This window comes from Rhinopithecus roxellana, chromosome 1 (assembly GCF_007565055.1).
Source record: "Rhinopithecus roxellana isolate Shanxi Qingling chromosome 1, ASM756505v1, whole genome shotgun sequence".
In the NCBI taxonomy this organism is placed as follows: domain Eukaryota; kingdom Metazoa; phylum Chordata; class Mammalia; order Primates; family Cercopithecidae; genus Rhinopithecus; species Rhinopithecus roxellana.
This window is the reverse complement of record NC_044549.1, coordinates 51,827,717-51,842,683: the sequence shown is the minus strand read 5'-3', so window position 1 is coordinate 51,842,683 and position 14,967 is coordinate 51,827,717. Positions and strand designations below refer to the sequence as shown.

Genomic DNA, 14,967 nt, shown 5'->3' with positions numbered 1-14,967 from the left:
AGACCCTGTTTCTAAAATAAATACATAAATAATTTAAAATCTGTACGGTCCTAGAACTAAGGACTAGAATGTAGTGCTCTATTAAGAAGCTTGGTTGATATGCTGCACTTGCCCATATCACAAAAAAACAAAACAGGCCAAGTATTCCAGCGCTTTGGTAGGCTAAGGCAGGAGGATCGCTTGAGCCCAGGAGGTTGAGCCTGCAGTGAGCCATGATTACGCCACTGCACTCCAGCCTGGACGATAGAGCGAACTCTTAAAACGAAAGAGACATAAAACAGTGTGTTAGTAATTGCATTCCCAAGTCAGTGTTTTTTTGAGCAGCCCTTTGTTTCAATTATTGCTGTTCTTTAAAAATCATCAACCTGCATTTATCTGAATCATTAACTCTTTGATCTGTTGGTGTTCTTACATTTAAAGATACACAGCAACTTAAATATGAATTAGCCAAACCCCTTGTAGTAAAGCATAATCTCCACCCACTTCCAACTGCTTATACAGTGCCAATTCCTTATCACCAATTTGTTTTTCCACTGAAAAGTGGAAAAGGATGGAACCTTTTGCCTAACCCAAGTCGCGTTGGACAGTTTGAGAATCTCTGCTGTAAGTTACCATGGCTGGAAGGACCCAGCCCTGAAAATCCAGCACCATTATGTAACACTCATCCATTCCTTTCTGCTTTCTAGTAAATGTTGACTTCCTGGCTAGATTGTAGCTTCATGGGCAGTACCATGAATGAATCACTCTTATTACCCTAAGGCTTGGAACTGTAGGTTCTGTGAATGCATCAAATAAATGGGGTACATGACATGGTCACAAACAGTAACACCTTATGACCGAAATTTTAACGAAAGAAATGTGGTTTTTAAATGTGCAAAACTCTGTTAAAAGAAGTCATTAGGGTCTGTCACGTCTTCCATAGTTGGCCAGCTCCAGGTTCTTAGCTCCTAATCAAGCAAGGTTTTAAAAAGCTCTGGATATAGAAAGCAGTTCTCTACCTCCATACACCTCTGAACCACAAATCCTTGCATTTTAACCATGCCTTTAAGTTTTCAAGCTTTAACGTAGTGGTGCCTCATTCTCCAGTGTGGCAAGCAGCTTCCTGTTACTCATGTCCTTGTGTCCCTCTCCTTGAGTGTGGGCCGTGTCTCACTTCTAACAGACAGACTATGGTAAAGTTACGGAATGCGTTTTGAGATGAGGTGATGAAAAGGCTCTGGCTTCCATCTTGCTCTCTCGCTTGCTCTGATGGAAGCCACCTCCCATGTTGTGAGCTGACCCTTTAAGGCAAGGGCCATGTGGCAAAGAACTGAAGGAGGTGTCTGGCCAACAGCCAGTAAGGCATTGAGACCTCAATCCACAACCCACAAGATTCAACCCACCGAACCCTCCCAGAAACCACTTTGAGCTGATCTTGAAAGGCCTGGCAGACCTTGAGATGACTGCAAGTATCACAGCCTCATGAGACACTGAGCCAGAGAACCCAGGTAAGTCATGCCCAGATTCCTTGTTTCAAGCTACTAAAAGTTTTAAGGTAATTTTTTACATAAATAACAACACATTTGAGACAAATGAGCCATTACTATGCCACAGCCTGAAAACTGTTGCAGTTACCTTAGGCAAGTTAATCTATTTTCAAACAGCAAGAGCCTTCCCCACCTCACAGACTAACTGCAATGTCTGTGTGAAGGAATCTGCTCACATACAAAACAGTGAGCTTCCTTTGAACTCAACACAGAAAATTTTAACAGACTCAAATTGGTTTACCAATATCTTTCAAGAGGAATTTCAATTGAATTGTTCATAATTTATACTTTTTTATATTGAAAACATTTTTAACTAGTGAAAACAAAGGACACATTCAAAATCAGGTAGAAATCATGTTTCCTTTTAATTGAATACTTAATTCACAATGTTTCCTCTCTTCCTGCTACTCTGGTTATAATTAGGTCCCCACCTTGCAAGAACACTGCACCTGGCCAGATTGAGAGCCAATGTGAACATGAGCCCCAAACCAGGGCTTTCGGAATAACAAGGAACAGCCAAGCCAGCCTCTCCCTTCACTTAGAAAGAGATTATGAAGGGGAGGGTCCAAATATTCATCGTCCAAACACAGAAAACCAGGAGCTCCACACCATCATGGAAACCAAAATGTATCAGGAATGAAGTACAGTACCCCTTCAGATACTCAAGGTCAAGATGGGTTTGCAGAAATCGTATCTGACCATCTGGCCTCTGCTAGTAGATATGGCCCCACCCCAGCATTTTTAAGAGAAGATGTTTTTGTTTCTATACTTGTATTATTTTCCCCAAGGGGTATACAATCTACCAAAAGGAATATAATGAATCAGAATAAATCAGCTCACTCACAAAAAACGTTCTTGGGTAATGGTTTTTAGTTGCTGAGCTTATTCAGCACGTTATTTAAAAGTGGCAAAATTCAGGGCAATCTGAGAAGAGAATTCAAAAGTGGCAGCTACAGGTTTAGGTAGGACACACATACATACAACCCCCATTTTTTTCAGTGTATATGTCAAGAGGTCAAGACCTCTGATCATCAAAATAAGTTATTTTGTATATTACAGTGCACAGGACAACAGAGGGAAAGACACTTTCTTGGAAGGTGACAAGGCCTTTTGCAAAAGGTCCACTCCAAAAGGACTGGAGCCCAGTGCCTTGTGGCCTTCATTAACTTGACCCCTCCTCTTCTTTGGTTGCAGTGGCCTCAGTGGGAGCTGTTTCTTCTACTTGTTCTGCTGGCTCCTTCTCCCTTTCCTCTTCCTCATCCTCATCCTCTTGGGGGTAGAGGTCTGGGTATTTCTGCATGCATTCCTGCATGGCCCGGAACTGGTCTACACAGTCTGACCCCTTGATCTCCTCTGTGCTATAGTGGAAGCAGGAAAAGGCTGACTTGAATTGTTCTCCACAGGGACCGCTGGCCATTCCCCCAAGGCATGGGCAGTTCCAGTTAATGTTTCCATTTGGCAGTATCAATCCTAGAACAGGAAGATAAGCAAGGACAACGTGAGAGATGTTCTCGAAAGTTTCAGAAAATACAAAACTAGTCCAGTCCTCACAGGCTACTCAGGTGGTGCAAAACAGGAACTATTGTTGCCTATGGACCCACACCTCGATTTGGATTACATTTAAAGCCTAGCACATATCCAGCATTCCTTGGCCCAGCTGGGAGAGAAGCTACCAATGACATCTTTCTCCATGTGTGACACTAGTCTATTCTAAGCCACCTCCCAGTGCTCTGAGCTGTGCTCCAAGAATTAAATACCGGGACCCATTTAACCCAAAGAGGAGGAGATCACTTGAATGGTTAGTGAAGAGCTTTTTGAAAGCCCAAATACTTTAAGGAACCGAAGTATTGATCTCCTCTTTCTAATCCCCCTCCTCATATGGATGATCAGGACCACCCCACCCCCATGTTCCCTGCCCCTTGAACCCAGCTTGCCCTGCAGCTGCTCTCAGAAGCTCAGCATAGCCTGGGGAGTGGTGAAAAGGAGGAGGTTGCTCCTAATGTACTGATGAGGAAAGATGTCTAAGACATGCTGCACAATGAGAAGCTGGTGGCATACCATTAGTGTGAGTGCACTGTTGTAAAAATCAACCAAACTGTTAAACTGCACATATGTGTTGGGGAGGAAGCAAGGTTATAAATGGGTTTTCATTTTCACTATTATTAATAGGCCTCTTATTTTTGACTTTTATACCTTTTTTTATCACTGAACTTTATTCACATCTAAATAGTATTTCTTGGTTTTCCAAAATGCTCTCAAAATGATGGCTTCATTTTCAGCTTTGTGACAGACATATGATTCATATAGAAGTTTCTTACATGAGTCTTATTAAGAGACTGAAAGTACTTTCTAAGAGAGCCTCTAAAATGTCCTGTGAAATTACACATGATTCTTCACTACAGGGCAATACCAAGTCCTGGCACTCTGCACTAATGTCCAAAGTCCTAGACCAAACCCCGCCTGCCTCTCAGTTCCAGCTTGGGAAGCTCCACTGATCAATGGATCTGCTGTAGCTATTCCTGTCCCTTACTTATAAAATGGGTATAGCACGGACGATGCCAACTAGTGCTGCCCCCTTAGCAGGCAGCAGACCCCCAGGACCATCAGCAGTTGCAGATCAAGTTCTCCTGCATTGTTATGCTTGGTAACTCACATAATAAGCCTTCTGACAACCTTCTGCAGTGGGTGCTACTAACCCCAGTTTACATATGCAGTCTCTGGGGCTCATGGTCCAAGTGAGGACCGCAGACTGGGCTGGCAGGATTCCCAGAGCCCATGCCCCTTCCCCTACATCTCACCGCTTCTTGACAGGGACCTCAGTGTTGGAAAAACATTTGCAAATGCTACCCCCTGGAGCTTCAAATCTGCTCACAAACCTGCACAACCAGTTTTAAGAGATAATACTGACATTTAAAAATTACAACCCAGTGCAAATTGACCAGGTGGTTGATCAAAAATAACAAAGAAAATTATAACCTAGGTTTCCAGGAGTCCTTATTTCATTATTTCTTAGGGGCAGGTGAGCTGGAATGAGATACCTCCTCACAAAGCACAAGGTGCCAATTTGCATTTCAGGGACACAATATAAACCCTACAGAGGGTACCTTTGGCATGTTACATAAAGCTCAGATGCAGTGTGTTGTCAAACATGCAGTCTAAGGCCTGAAGTTCCAGTCTCTGGCTGAGTCAGTCTCCGCCCCCTCCTGGGTCTCCAGTTTTCTCATTGGATCAGATGATCTTTAAGGCCCTCTTGATGTTTTGATTCTAGGAAAATTACTTCTGCCACCTTTTTTTCTTGATACTCTTAGCTATTACAAGCACCAGCTCAGCTGCACAGCTGGATGCTGGAAGGCAGGTAGATGGCATAAAATGGTGACTTACTTGGCCCACTTAGTAATTTTGCAGTTAAGAGGTTGAAACCTGGGTCCCAGAGTTCTTTGTGTTTTATATGCTTCTTTGTACAAAGTATCACTATAAGGGGCTGTAAAGCCAAATGCATCATATGGGATACCTACAATTCCAAGCAGACACATTGCAAGTGACAGAAGCAGGTAAACAAACAACAGGGACAGTAAAGAATGGTGGGATCTGGAGGGGGCAGCCCAGTCTAAAGGCAGATACATTCAGTTTTTAATAACACTGTGAGGCAAACAAAACAAGGCCCAACTTGTCCTGCAGGCCTCCATAGTCTTGATCAATTAATGAAATGTGCTTAATATGGATCTAAAGATAAGCAAGGTACTAGAATTGACATGTAAGACCTGATCAAGATTACCCTTGCAGCTGTCTTTCTCAGAATGCTAACACTTTGTGTAATGTCTGCATTTCCCGCTGCTCCCACTGGGTGCTGGATATATACTTTATGCTTTGACCCCTAGGATCAGTCAGGGCAACAAGTAAAGGGTCCTACAGAAGGAATAGACACATCAGTTAGCATTTGAGAAATTCCAATCAGGAACCCATATTCCCGATGCGGCTGCTTCATGCTCTTCAATTACCAATTAGCACTAGAAGGTTAGTTGTCATCATGGACACTAGAAGTGGTTTTTCATTGGTGAACTGAGTACTGTACAATACGTAGATTGTTCATGGATACCGCACACACACATCCACCGCACACGGGCTGCAGTAGTAAGTATCTAGCGAGTTTAGCAGCCCAAAACTTTTGGAACAATGTCCTAGGCCTAAGCGACCACTGTTATATTCAGCCATTAACCAAGGAGTGTGCAACCGCTCTGACTAAGTTAGTTGAATCCTGCTGCTGGAAAGCTGTCTGTGTCAAGTGACCTTTTCATATGTTTGCTGGAGCAGCTAGAGAGAGCAGGGACTTCACCAACCTTACAGAACAAGGTGCATGACTGTCTACTTGCTAATCAAGTTGCTAGATGTGGCAGAATTCAGTCTGGCAACTTGTCTGAGCAAGAGCCCTGTCACCTTAACCTACCTATAACTGCTGGAATCTACTAACACCCTCTCCCAAAACTTAACTGTTGTGCCAGGGAAGTACATCAGAACAAGGTTGGCAAGCACAGTCCCTCAAACCTCCGAGGAAGATAACCACTGCCCTCAGAGATGGTCTATGGCTGAGAATAGATACCTGAAAACTCGGCCTTGGCTAGGAAAACATGGGAAAGGAATTAAGAACACGGAGCTTTCCCCCAGTGCCCTGATGTGGGTCCCTGGGAGGCCCCATGTCACTCACCGTGCTCCTCGTATGGATCATTGGGGTCATCGGCCACCAGTTCTGCATTGCTTGGAGTTTCATGATCTTCTTTGGTTACAAATATGATTCGATCCTTCCCTAGCATTTGGAGAACAGAGGAAGAAATGTTTCATTCAAGAGCAGTGAGTCAGCTTTAAACCCAAAGCAGTCGCCATACAAACCAAGTTTGAAGACTGTCCCATATGCCATCCCTACGTGAGGTGACCATCAAACTGCTCTCATCTGCTACAGGTAGGAAACAAAAGGGGATGGATAAGGGGCAGGGCAGGAAAAAAAGCACTCACGAAAAAGTGTCCTAGGGGCTTACCCACAGGGTTCAGAATGCAAAAGAAGTTGGAGGAAGATTGAGCACACTGGCAAAGTGAGTGTGCAGTGATATGGGTCCTCAGCCCAGAGATCACTGCAGACCACACAGCTGATGTGCCCACAGGCCCCTGCTTCTGAAAGGCTCAGGACACAGGCAGTCTGAGAGTGCCCACAGCCAGCACCTCCACTAGGCCTCTGGGCTCCTAATCGTGGCTGGAAGAAAGGGTCATGAAGGTGAGGAACACTGCAGCCCTTCCATTCCCCACAGTCCGAGAGGCCTGGGGACCACTTCCCAACAAGGATAACAACTGGAGGGGGACAGCGGGAAAAGCACTTCTCAGATCTTTTTAACTGTGACCATCTGCAGTTTATTTTTTTAGGACAAACCCCACAGTGGTTAGGGTCAGGACTGTGGTCCTGTGAGGACCAGCATGGGAAAGTCAGCAGGCCTAAAGTGCAGAGCACCTTGTTCAAAACCAGAGCCCTCACCCTGGGGCCTGGCTGCTGGAAGGTCTGAGGACTACAGGAAAACAGACCAGTGAGAGTCAAATGCATTTTATATTAGGAGCTTCTCCTCATTGGAGGCTGGGTGAGCACAGAAAAGCACATCAGTCCTGGCCAAACCAGGGTGGGTGCATTAACTGCCTTACAGTGACTCCCTATGAAGTATTATCACCCTCAGCCCCCATCGAGTACAGGAGAAAACCAAGGCTGAGGGGCTATGTAAGCAGAAGGTAGGTCCTTACAGCCCTCTCCACTACACCTTGTAGCTGTCAACACTTTACCTCACCTTCCTAAAAACTCTGGCCATCAGCTAACCACACCACAGGTATGCATCAGATATTCTCATTGTGGGCAAGAAGCACCTTGTCCTCAGTACCCCACGCTGCATGGTGGATCATCAGTTTCTCCAGCAGTACCCGGAGAACAGACAGAGCCAGTCCATCTCTTGGTCCTCCGTGTGAGCTCATTCCTCCATCCTGTCGCCACCCTGAGAGGGAGGTAGCAGCACCCCCTTTTAATGGTGGTGAGCCTGAGGCTCTGAGTAGTGACTTGCTAGGCCACACAGGACAGGATTCTTTGAAGTCTACACTGTTGGAGATCCTTTCTACACACCCATACTGCCCCGCACCAACATCTGCACAAGAATAATGATAGCTGACGCTGAGCACTTAGCATGACTAGGCACTGCCTGAGAGCTTGTGCATGTTGGGCAATGAATAAACACAATAAAATCTGACCCAACCCCTGCCTCAAAAAGCTTAGAATCAAGTGAAATGTTTGCCAAGTAAACAAGCAAGATCTTTCTTGTACCTTCCTGGTGAAGGTGAATGACAAATTCTACAGACCAACTGACCATGTGTTCTGATCCCAGGAGATCTGGGGTTCAGGGACCCTCATCTGGAAGGGGATAGGAGGCGCCAAGCATTTAAGAAGACTTCTTCAGCTACGGCCAAAAGTGCGTGGCTCTGAGTGAGAGGCTACTGTGGGCACAGAGGCCTGACCTGCAGAAACGTGGCTCTGTGAAAGCTGCAGGCATCTCTGATTACTTTATACTTTTTGTTTTCTCTTTATATTTAGAAAAGTTCAGTCACAGGTATGTTGAGGGGAAAGTAAGGAAAAAGGCTTGGGCCCATGCTTGGACTGATGTAATTAAGGAAGAGGCTTCTGGAAGGCAGGGGGCGGTGACAACAAAAACCAAGAGACATCTCCAGTGAGAAGGACAGTTCAGGGGACAGAGGGAGGGCACTTTGGTGCCTTACGCCATGCCTACACTGCACAGGGTCTCTTATGCTAGGACAGAGTAACAACAAAAAACCCTCAGCACACACAGGGCCAGGACCCCCAACACACTGGAGGCTTCTGCTCCCAGAGATGGTCTCTGCCACAACACCTTGCATGTCATCCAACAGAAGACTGCTTTTCCCCTGTGGCTGACTTGGAAAAGCTTTTGGATCAGGCAGCCAGGACTTGTTAAACTACCTAGTAATCTTGGTAATTCTGGCCAGTTTCCAAAATACTCAAAAGCAATCTGTAAAAATGTTGAACGCTAAGCAGAATGAGCTGATGCAAATTTCGCAACTCAGCTCTGGCAGTTTTGTTGACCAAGATGGCAGCTCAGCGCAGCCCAATGGTGAGGCCCAGTCATAGGCAGATAAAGCAGAGTCCAAATGTGGTAAAGTATGAGGCCCTCCTGGGGTTTGCCATACATAGAGAGACCAGGCCTCACCCAAGAAAAGCTGAATCGAGCTCTCTGCCACATCCATGTAGCTCACGGGCTTCACAGGTGACTGATACACAGCCAGGTTAGGAAACATCAGCCTAGCACAATCCCACTACGAATTCCAGGTCCCTCCCACTGGGCCAAGTCCTCACATGTGCCTTCCTGCACATTTTCCCTTGCAGCACAGTTCAGACTGGATCGAAGGTAGAACAGTAATAGCTGCATCTTTTATATATTTTTGTCCCATGCAATGTGTTTTATTATATCTGTGAGTTCACTAGTGGGTATTACTTTATCTCCATTTTACAGAGACCATAGGAGCTGAGAAACGGACCAAAAGATATGCAGTAAATGAAGGCAGAACAGGAACTCTGGTCTGAAAGATCCAGAGTGTGTCTCCTGCAAACTGTCCATTGCATGCCTGTCCTGGAGGGCCTCTGCTTTCTGGAACGTTTAAAACTCAATTCAAGGACCGATGCAAGGACAAGGTTTACCTATTCCTAACAAACCTAAGTGTGAAAGAAAGAACTGGTCAGACTAGTCATAAGATGCCAACCAGTGGGACTATCAGCTAGACTAGTAGTTCTTATGACATTTCTCAGCAATTTCTCCAGAGAAATAAAATTAAAAGTGCGTGTGTTTTTATTTCTAAGATAAGCTTTAAAAGCAGTTGAATATGCATGTTCTGAAGGAGGTGGATAACTATGTTAAACCCTCTGGCTCACAGTGGCTTCAATATCACAGAGAGTCTGAGAACTGGAGTTCAAAGCTAGACTTAAGCACTTCCCACTGTGTGAGCTCAGGTACCCTCTGGGCCTCAGAAACCAGGCCTTACCACCAGCTTCACCTACCTACCTCACATGGTTGGGGAGGTGAAATGAGTTTCTGCTGTTAGCTGGAATCCCACTCAACAGTAAGTTTTAAAGGGTATCAAGGATAGTGTGGCCAGGAAAAGAGACAATCACAGGCTCAGAGATGTCAATAATATTTTGGAACTGGGAGAGCTGATGGTCGAGTGCTCTCTGACTTAACCAGTGAAGAAAGCTGAACCCAAAGTGCACAAGGAGGAGGTCCCCCAGAATCAACTCAGTCCCCACCCCAGAACCTTGGTCAGAGTGGGCAACTAGAGGCCCGAGGGGTTACTCTGTGAACAGGACTTCAGGGTGGGGCTGAGAACAGAACTGACTGAGCAGTCAGATACCAGGACATCTGCCACCCTCAGCTGTTTAGTTTTACTTTTGGTAGAGCCACCCCAACCCGTCTTTCTCTCACATCTCCATCAGCAAATTAGAATGGCTCGATCTTCAAATACATCCAGAAAGAGCTACATCTCTCACCTCTTGGACCCCATCTCCCACCATCACTCCCTCCACTCCAGCCATGCTGACCTCTGCTTTTACTTGAACATGCTGAGCACATGCCTACCTCTGGCTTTTGCACAGGGTATTCTGTCCTCCAGGAGCACTTTCCCTTCCCTCAGGTACCCTCACAGCGATTTCTCCCTGCTTTCACTTCCTGCTCACATGCCACCGTCCCTGACCACTGCCCATCTCCCTTATCCTGCTTTTTTATCTTTCTCCAAAGTGCTTTTCCTCACCCAACATACTATGTATGTTTACCACTTGATGCCCCCACTGGAATGTCAGCTCCTCAGAGGCAGCGATTTTTGTCTATTCTGTTCATTGCAGTATCCCGAGAGCCCAGAATAGTGCCAATGACAAAGTGGGTGTTCAATATTTGTTGAAAAAAATGAATGGAGAAACAACTCTGGATTACAGCATGAAGACCCCAGTGTAAGAATTAAAGAAAGAGGAGAGAAACACGAAGGGTGGCTTCTCAGTCAACAGGGACAGGTTTATTTTAAACAAACCTGAGGGGGGCTGCTGGCTGAGTTAGGTCAGAGCCACATTCTCTTACAGACTAAGAGTTTTTAAGGATTCAGGGTGAGAGAGTTTATCAGAGGCTTGGACTGCTTCTGTGTCTCTTTGTTGTGCTTATCTGGGAGGCAGAGTTGTATGTGTTTCCACACATCTTTGTGCAGCTGCAGGCATATCCCCCCAGGACTGCTTTTAGCTTCCCTATCTTAGTGCACCTGAAGGGAAAGGAATGTGCTTATTAAGGCCCACAGTTTTACTGGGGTCCACTGTATGAGGGTGAAGTTTGGCAGTTACCCAAGAGACTTTCCCCCCACCTCCCTCTATGACCGAGGTGTCTTATCTGTGTTTTACTGTCTGCTCTTCCTGGCTGCTTGTAGTTAGAAGTGATTTCCTTGAAATGCATGAGGCTAGAAAGGGAGCTGGAACTTAAAGTGCCAGTGTTTGTCCGAGATGACGCTACTCCTGCTCTGTCACCCAGTCCCAGCAGAAAGCAGGAAGACAGAATGGTTATCACCATTAAGTGAGTAAGACCAAAAAATCCCATGGATGAGTAGTTTGATTTCCCCCATGAAAGGGGAAGATCTTTACACACAAGAATCTCTCAGCACATCCACCCCAGAAGGAATGCCCGTGTGTCCTGCAGAGGAAGCAGTTTCTTGTCTCCCATGGATGCTGACTCACCAGGATCATGTTCGAGAATGGCAACCTGCACTACGGACTTGTCTTCTTTCGTTTTTGGTTAAGTTGATTCAATACACCTGTGATACAATTCCAACCACTACTTTCTGACACTCAACCAAAGAAAGAGATCTAAAGCCAGAGGGAGTGGTGCCTGTGGTGTATTTTGAGTGAGTGAAGTAAGGGGTTTCTAAGAGTTTGATAAATCTGACTGCTGAGGACTTTCATGTTTAGAATCTAACCCCTTTGAAAGATGTAACTCCCGCGTACAGAATCAAGTATCTGTGAAGAACACACAAATAGCTTTCAGACAGAGTGTAAGAAGAATGCAAGTGTTAGAAGTTTAGCTCAACAAACCTTCCTTAGCTCCAGCTCTGTGGTAGTACCTGGTGGTCACAGATGAATACGACACAGGCATCCAGTGGAGAAGACGGAAGGGGAGGGATCCTACCTTTGTCCCTGACAAAGAGCTTCAGGGAGGGAAGGAGGGGAATAGACATTCCAGAAGGAACCATCCTGGGCAAAGCCTGGAGGGCAAAAGGAGGGTTTTAAGTAGTGTTCGCTCACACACGTTGAGGGCTGCAAAAGGTTTTCTTAAGAAAAGTGGCATTTAAAAGGATCTCTGAAGCCTCAGGAAGCCTTCTCAGACCCCACAGAGCCTTTCACTAAATGATCATAGCATGCTGGGCTTCCCCTTCATGTCACTTATGACAGTCTGTAATCATGCATTGGTCTGGTGATGTTTTAACGGCAATCTCTTCCACCATGCCAGGAAGGCAGAGAATGTGTCACATTGCTCACCACTATATGCCCAATGGCTGGCACATCACATGTGCTCTATAAATGTTGACTAAACACGAGTGGGCAGGCTCTGCATTAGAAAGAGGAAACTAAGAAAAAAACACTGTGGTGCTGACACAGAGAAGTGTGGCTAGCCCAAGGCCAGGGAGCCAGGCTGAGAGCCCTTGAATGCCAAACCAAGGAGTTTAACCTGAAGGCTGGGTAGCAGGTGGACCCCTGAAATAAAGTTGCACAGGCAAGTGATTCACTCAGGACAGAGGGCAGGTACACACATGATTCAATAAAGATTTGGGCACCCATTGTACACCAGGCCCTGTGCTAGATGCTGGGGATTCCACAGCCCATCTGATGCTCTCAGCCAGACAGGCAGGAAGATGGCAAAAAATAAAAAAGGTAATTTCAGAGAGCTCAGGATGTGAAAGACACAAAGGGTCAGGAGGCTACATTTGAAAGGATGAGGAGTCAGCCATGGAAGAGGTGAAGGCAGGATATACCAAACCAAGGGAATAGCCAAGAGGTTAGAGGCTGGGCAGCAAAAGGGTGGGAAGAGACCAGGCTGGAAAGGCAGACAGGGCCAGATCACATAAGCTCTGATATGGTAAGGAGTTTGGGATCTTTTTTTTTTTTTTTAGACGGAGTCTTGCTCTGTCGCCCAGGCTGGAGTGCAGTGGCCGGATCTCAGCTCACTGCAAGCTCCGCCTCCCGGGTTTACGCCATTCTCCTGCCTCAGCCTCCCAAGTAGCTGGGACTACAGGCGCCCGCCACCTCACCCGGCTAGTTTTTTGTATTTTTTAGTAGAGACGGGGTTTCACCGTATTAGCCAGGATGGTCTTGATCTCCTGACCTCGTGATCCGCCCGTCTCGGCCTCCCAAAGTGCTGGGATTACAGGCTTGAGCCACCGCGCCCGGCGGGATCATTTTTTTAAAAATCCTATGGGAAGCATAAAGGATCAGTGGGCAAAAAAAAAAAAAAAAAAAAAAAGGGGACTTCTTAGGGGGACAGTGGTATGGATAAGATAAATACTAAGGAAGGCCTATAAGTGAGTGCTTTCAATTCTCACACATCTCCTAACTAAGAGAGATCTTTGAACCAGGAAAAGATAAGGGCTCCATGTTTTGAAGGCAGATGGACCTAGCCTCCCTTTCCAGAGAAAACTGCCTCCTGTAAATCCTCAAAGACAAGGAGGGTTTTGTTTATCAGCACAGCCTCATATACCCAAAGGCTCAAAAATTATTTGCTAAATGAAGTAAATTAGAGAGAGACTCGAAATTAAAAATAACAGTGGTGAGGGCAGAGGACTTTTGCTTATGGCACACATTAAGTAGTAATCAGCGGAAATATAATAGTACTCATTAAAGAGTGAGTCTTATGGCTTTACGACCCAGAGGAGGAGAGGTTCTAGAAGCAGACAGGGCTACTAGGGAAAAGGCTCAGCATTTTAGGCTGAGCTATGCTCCTAACTGGATGTGTAACTAAGGTAGGCCACCTCCTTCTCTGGGCTTCAGATTGCTTGAATTAACTGACGGAGCTGGAGTATTCACCAAAGAATTTCTGGGTGACTTCCAGCTCTCTCTGTAGCTTTATAACCATCCATCCCCCTTCTCTGGAGCAGAGAAGGTGCTTCATGAATATTTGCTGTATCAATGAAGCCTAACATCTCATTTTACAACACTGGAAACCAGGGCCTGGAGGGGTTAGGTAGGAGCTCAGGGCCAAGGAGCCAGTTTGTGGCAGTGTGTGGGGAGGCCCTCCGACCTGTGGCTTGGGTACTTCTGAGCTCTTGGGTAGAGTAACATCAAGGAAGCATAAGGTGGTCAGAGCTCAACTTTGGAGTGGGAGGTAGGCAGGGTTCTCCCTGCAATCCACTGGGCACTAGATTGGAAAAGGCTGTTCTGGGGTCACAATGCCCAGGCTCAAACCCCAGTTCCACGATTTGCTGGCTGAGTGACTTTAGCCAAGTCTCCTGTGTCTGACTTGACTCTTCAGTAAAATGTGACCAGTAACAGAGTCTGACTTACAAAGGGCGCAGCGAGATCAATGAGACAAGCCAGGTAAATTTCCTTGAACAGTGCCTGATAGGTAGCAGGGGGCTCAAAAACATTCCCGTTAGTAGAACTCCTAGCACCCCAGCACAGCACACGCTACCCCGAGTAGCAACTTTTTGGGACCCGCCTTTTAAAGGCGCGTGCAAAATGGGAACACGTGGGGTATGGCAGGAGCGGTAGTAATAATTAACAAACATACATTCCCAGTTACGAGCCACACGCAACGTGCTCGGCATTTCCCGTGCCCCAACCCGGCCTAGTTTACGACTTCCCACGCACAGGCCCCTCTGAGGTCAGGGTTCGGGCTTCACTGTGACCTTGGACCAGTCCCCTTCCCCCGAGAGCTTCGGTTTTCTCATTCGCAAAACACGAGTGGCGACCCCCCCAGCCTGCCCGCCTCCGAGTGTCCCAGGGTGGGCAACCGGACCGCGCCTCGGGTGGCCCGCGCCTGCGGCGTGGTAGCGGGGCGCCGGGGCCCGCCTGTCTCCCGCAGGCCCTCGTAGGCCGGTCTCCATGGCAGCCCGCCCTCCCTACCTTCCTGCCGGCAATAGGACATGGCTGCAGCCCGTCCCTGAGACCTTGCAGAAGCGGCGGTGGCGGCAGCTGCAGCTTTACGCCGTGACCTCCTCTCCTCAGGCAGGGCTGGCGCCTCCGAAGCCCGCGCGGACCCGCCCCCTCCAGGCCTGCCCGCCGCGCGCCTGCCTCGGCGCCCTCTTAACCGCGGCCAGGCCCACCTCAGCCGGAAACTACATTTCCCAGCAGATCGCGAGCCCCTCGGCCGCTCTC

At 46.9% G+C, this 14,967-nt stretch overlaps 1 protein-coding gene across 2 annotated transcripts; it reads right to left on the bottom strand.

Annotated features, from left to right (window-relative positions):
- Positions 1-1,867: 1,867 nt before the first annotated feature.
- On the bottom strand, positions 1,868-14,925 carry CHCHD4 (coiled-coil-helix-coiled-coil-helix domain containing 4). Of its 2 annotated transcripts, none has more exons than XM_010384477.2 (3): positions 14,716-14,925; positions 6,229-6,327; positions 1,868-2,996 (listed from the first exon to the last, which is right to left on the bottom strand). In XM_010384477.2, the coding sequence occupies exons 1-3, from the start codon at positions 14,735-14,737 to the stop codon at positions 2,689-2,691; spliced, it is 429 nt and encodes a 142-aa protein (XP_010382779.1). In that variant the 5' UTR covers positions 14,738-14,925; the 3' UTR covers positions 1,868-2,688. The 2 variants fall into 2 exon arrangements, with proteins under 2 accessions (XP_010382779.1, XP_030777330.1); XM_030921470.1 differs by lacking the exon at positions 14,716-14,925 and adding an exon at positions 11,692-12,707.
- Positions 14,926-14,967: the final 42 nt, after the last annotated feature.

Excerpts from the sequence above, each read along its gene's own strand:
- CHCHD4 (XM_030921470.1), bottom strand. The coding sequence starts at position 11,752 with ATGCCTGTGTCGTATTCATCTGTGACCACCAGGTACTACCACAGAGCT. Across the intron at positions 6,328-11,691 it reads CAGAGCTGGAGCTAAGGAAG|GGAAGGATCGAATCATATTT; the intron begins GTTTGTTGAGCT and ends TCCAAATGCTAG. Across the intron at positions 2,997-6,228 it reads TGATCCATACGAGGAGCACG|GATTGATACTGCCAAATGGA; the intron begins GTGAGTGACATG and ends TTCCTGTTCTAG.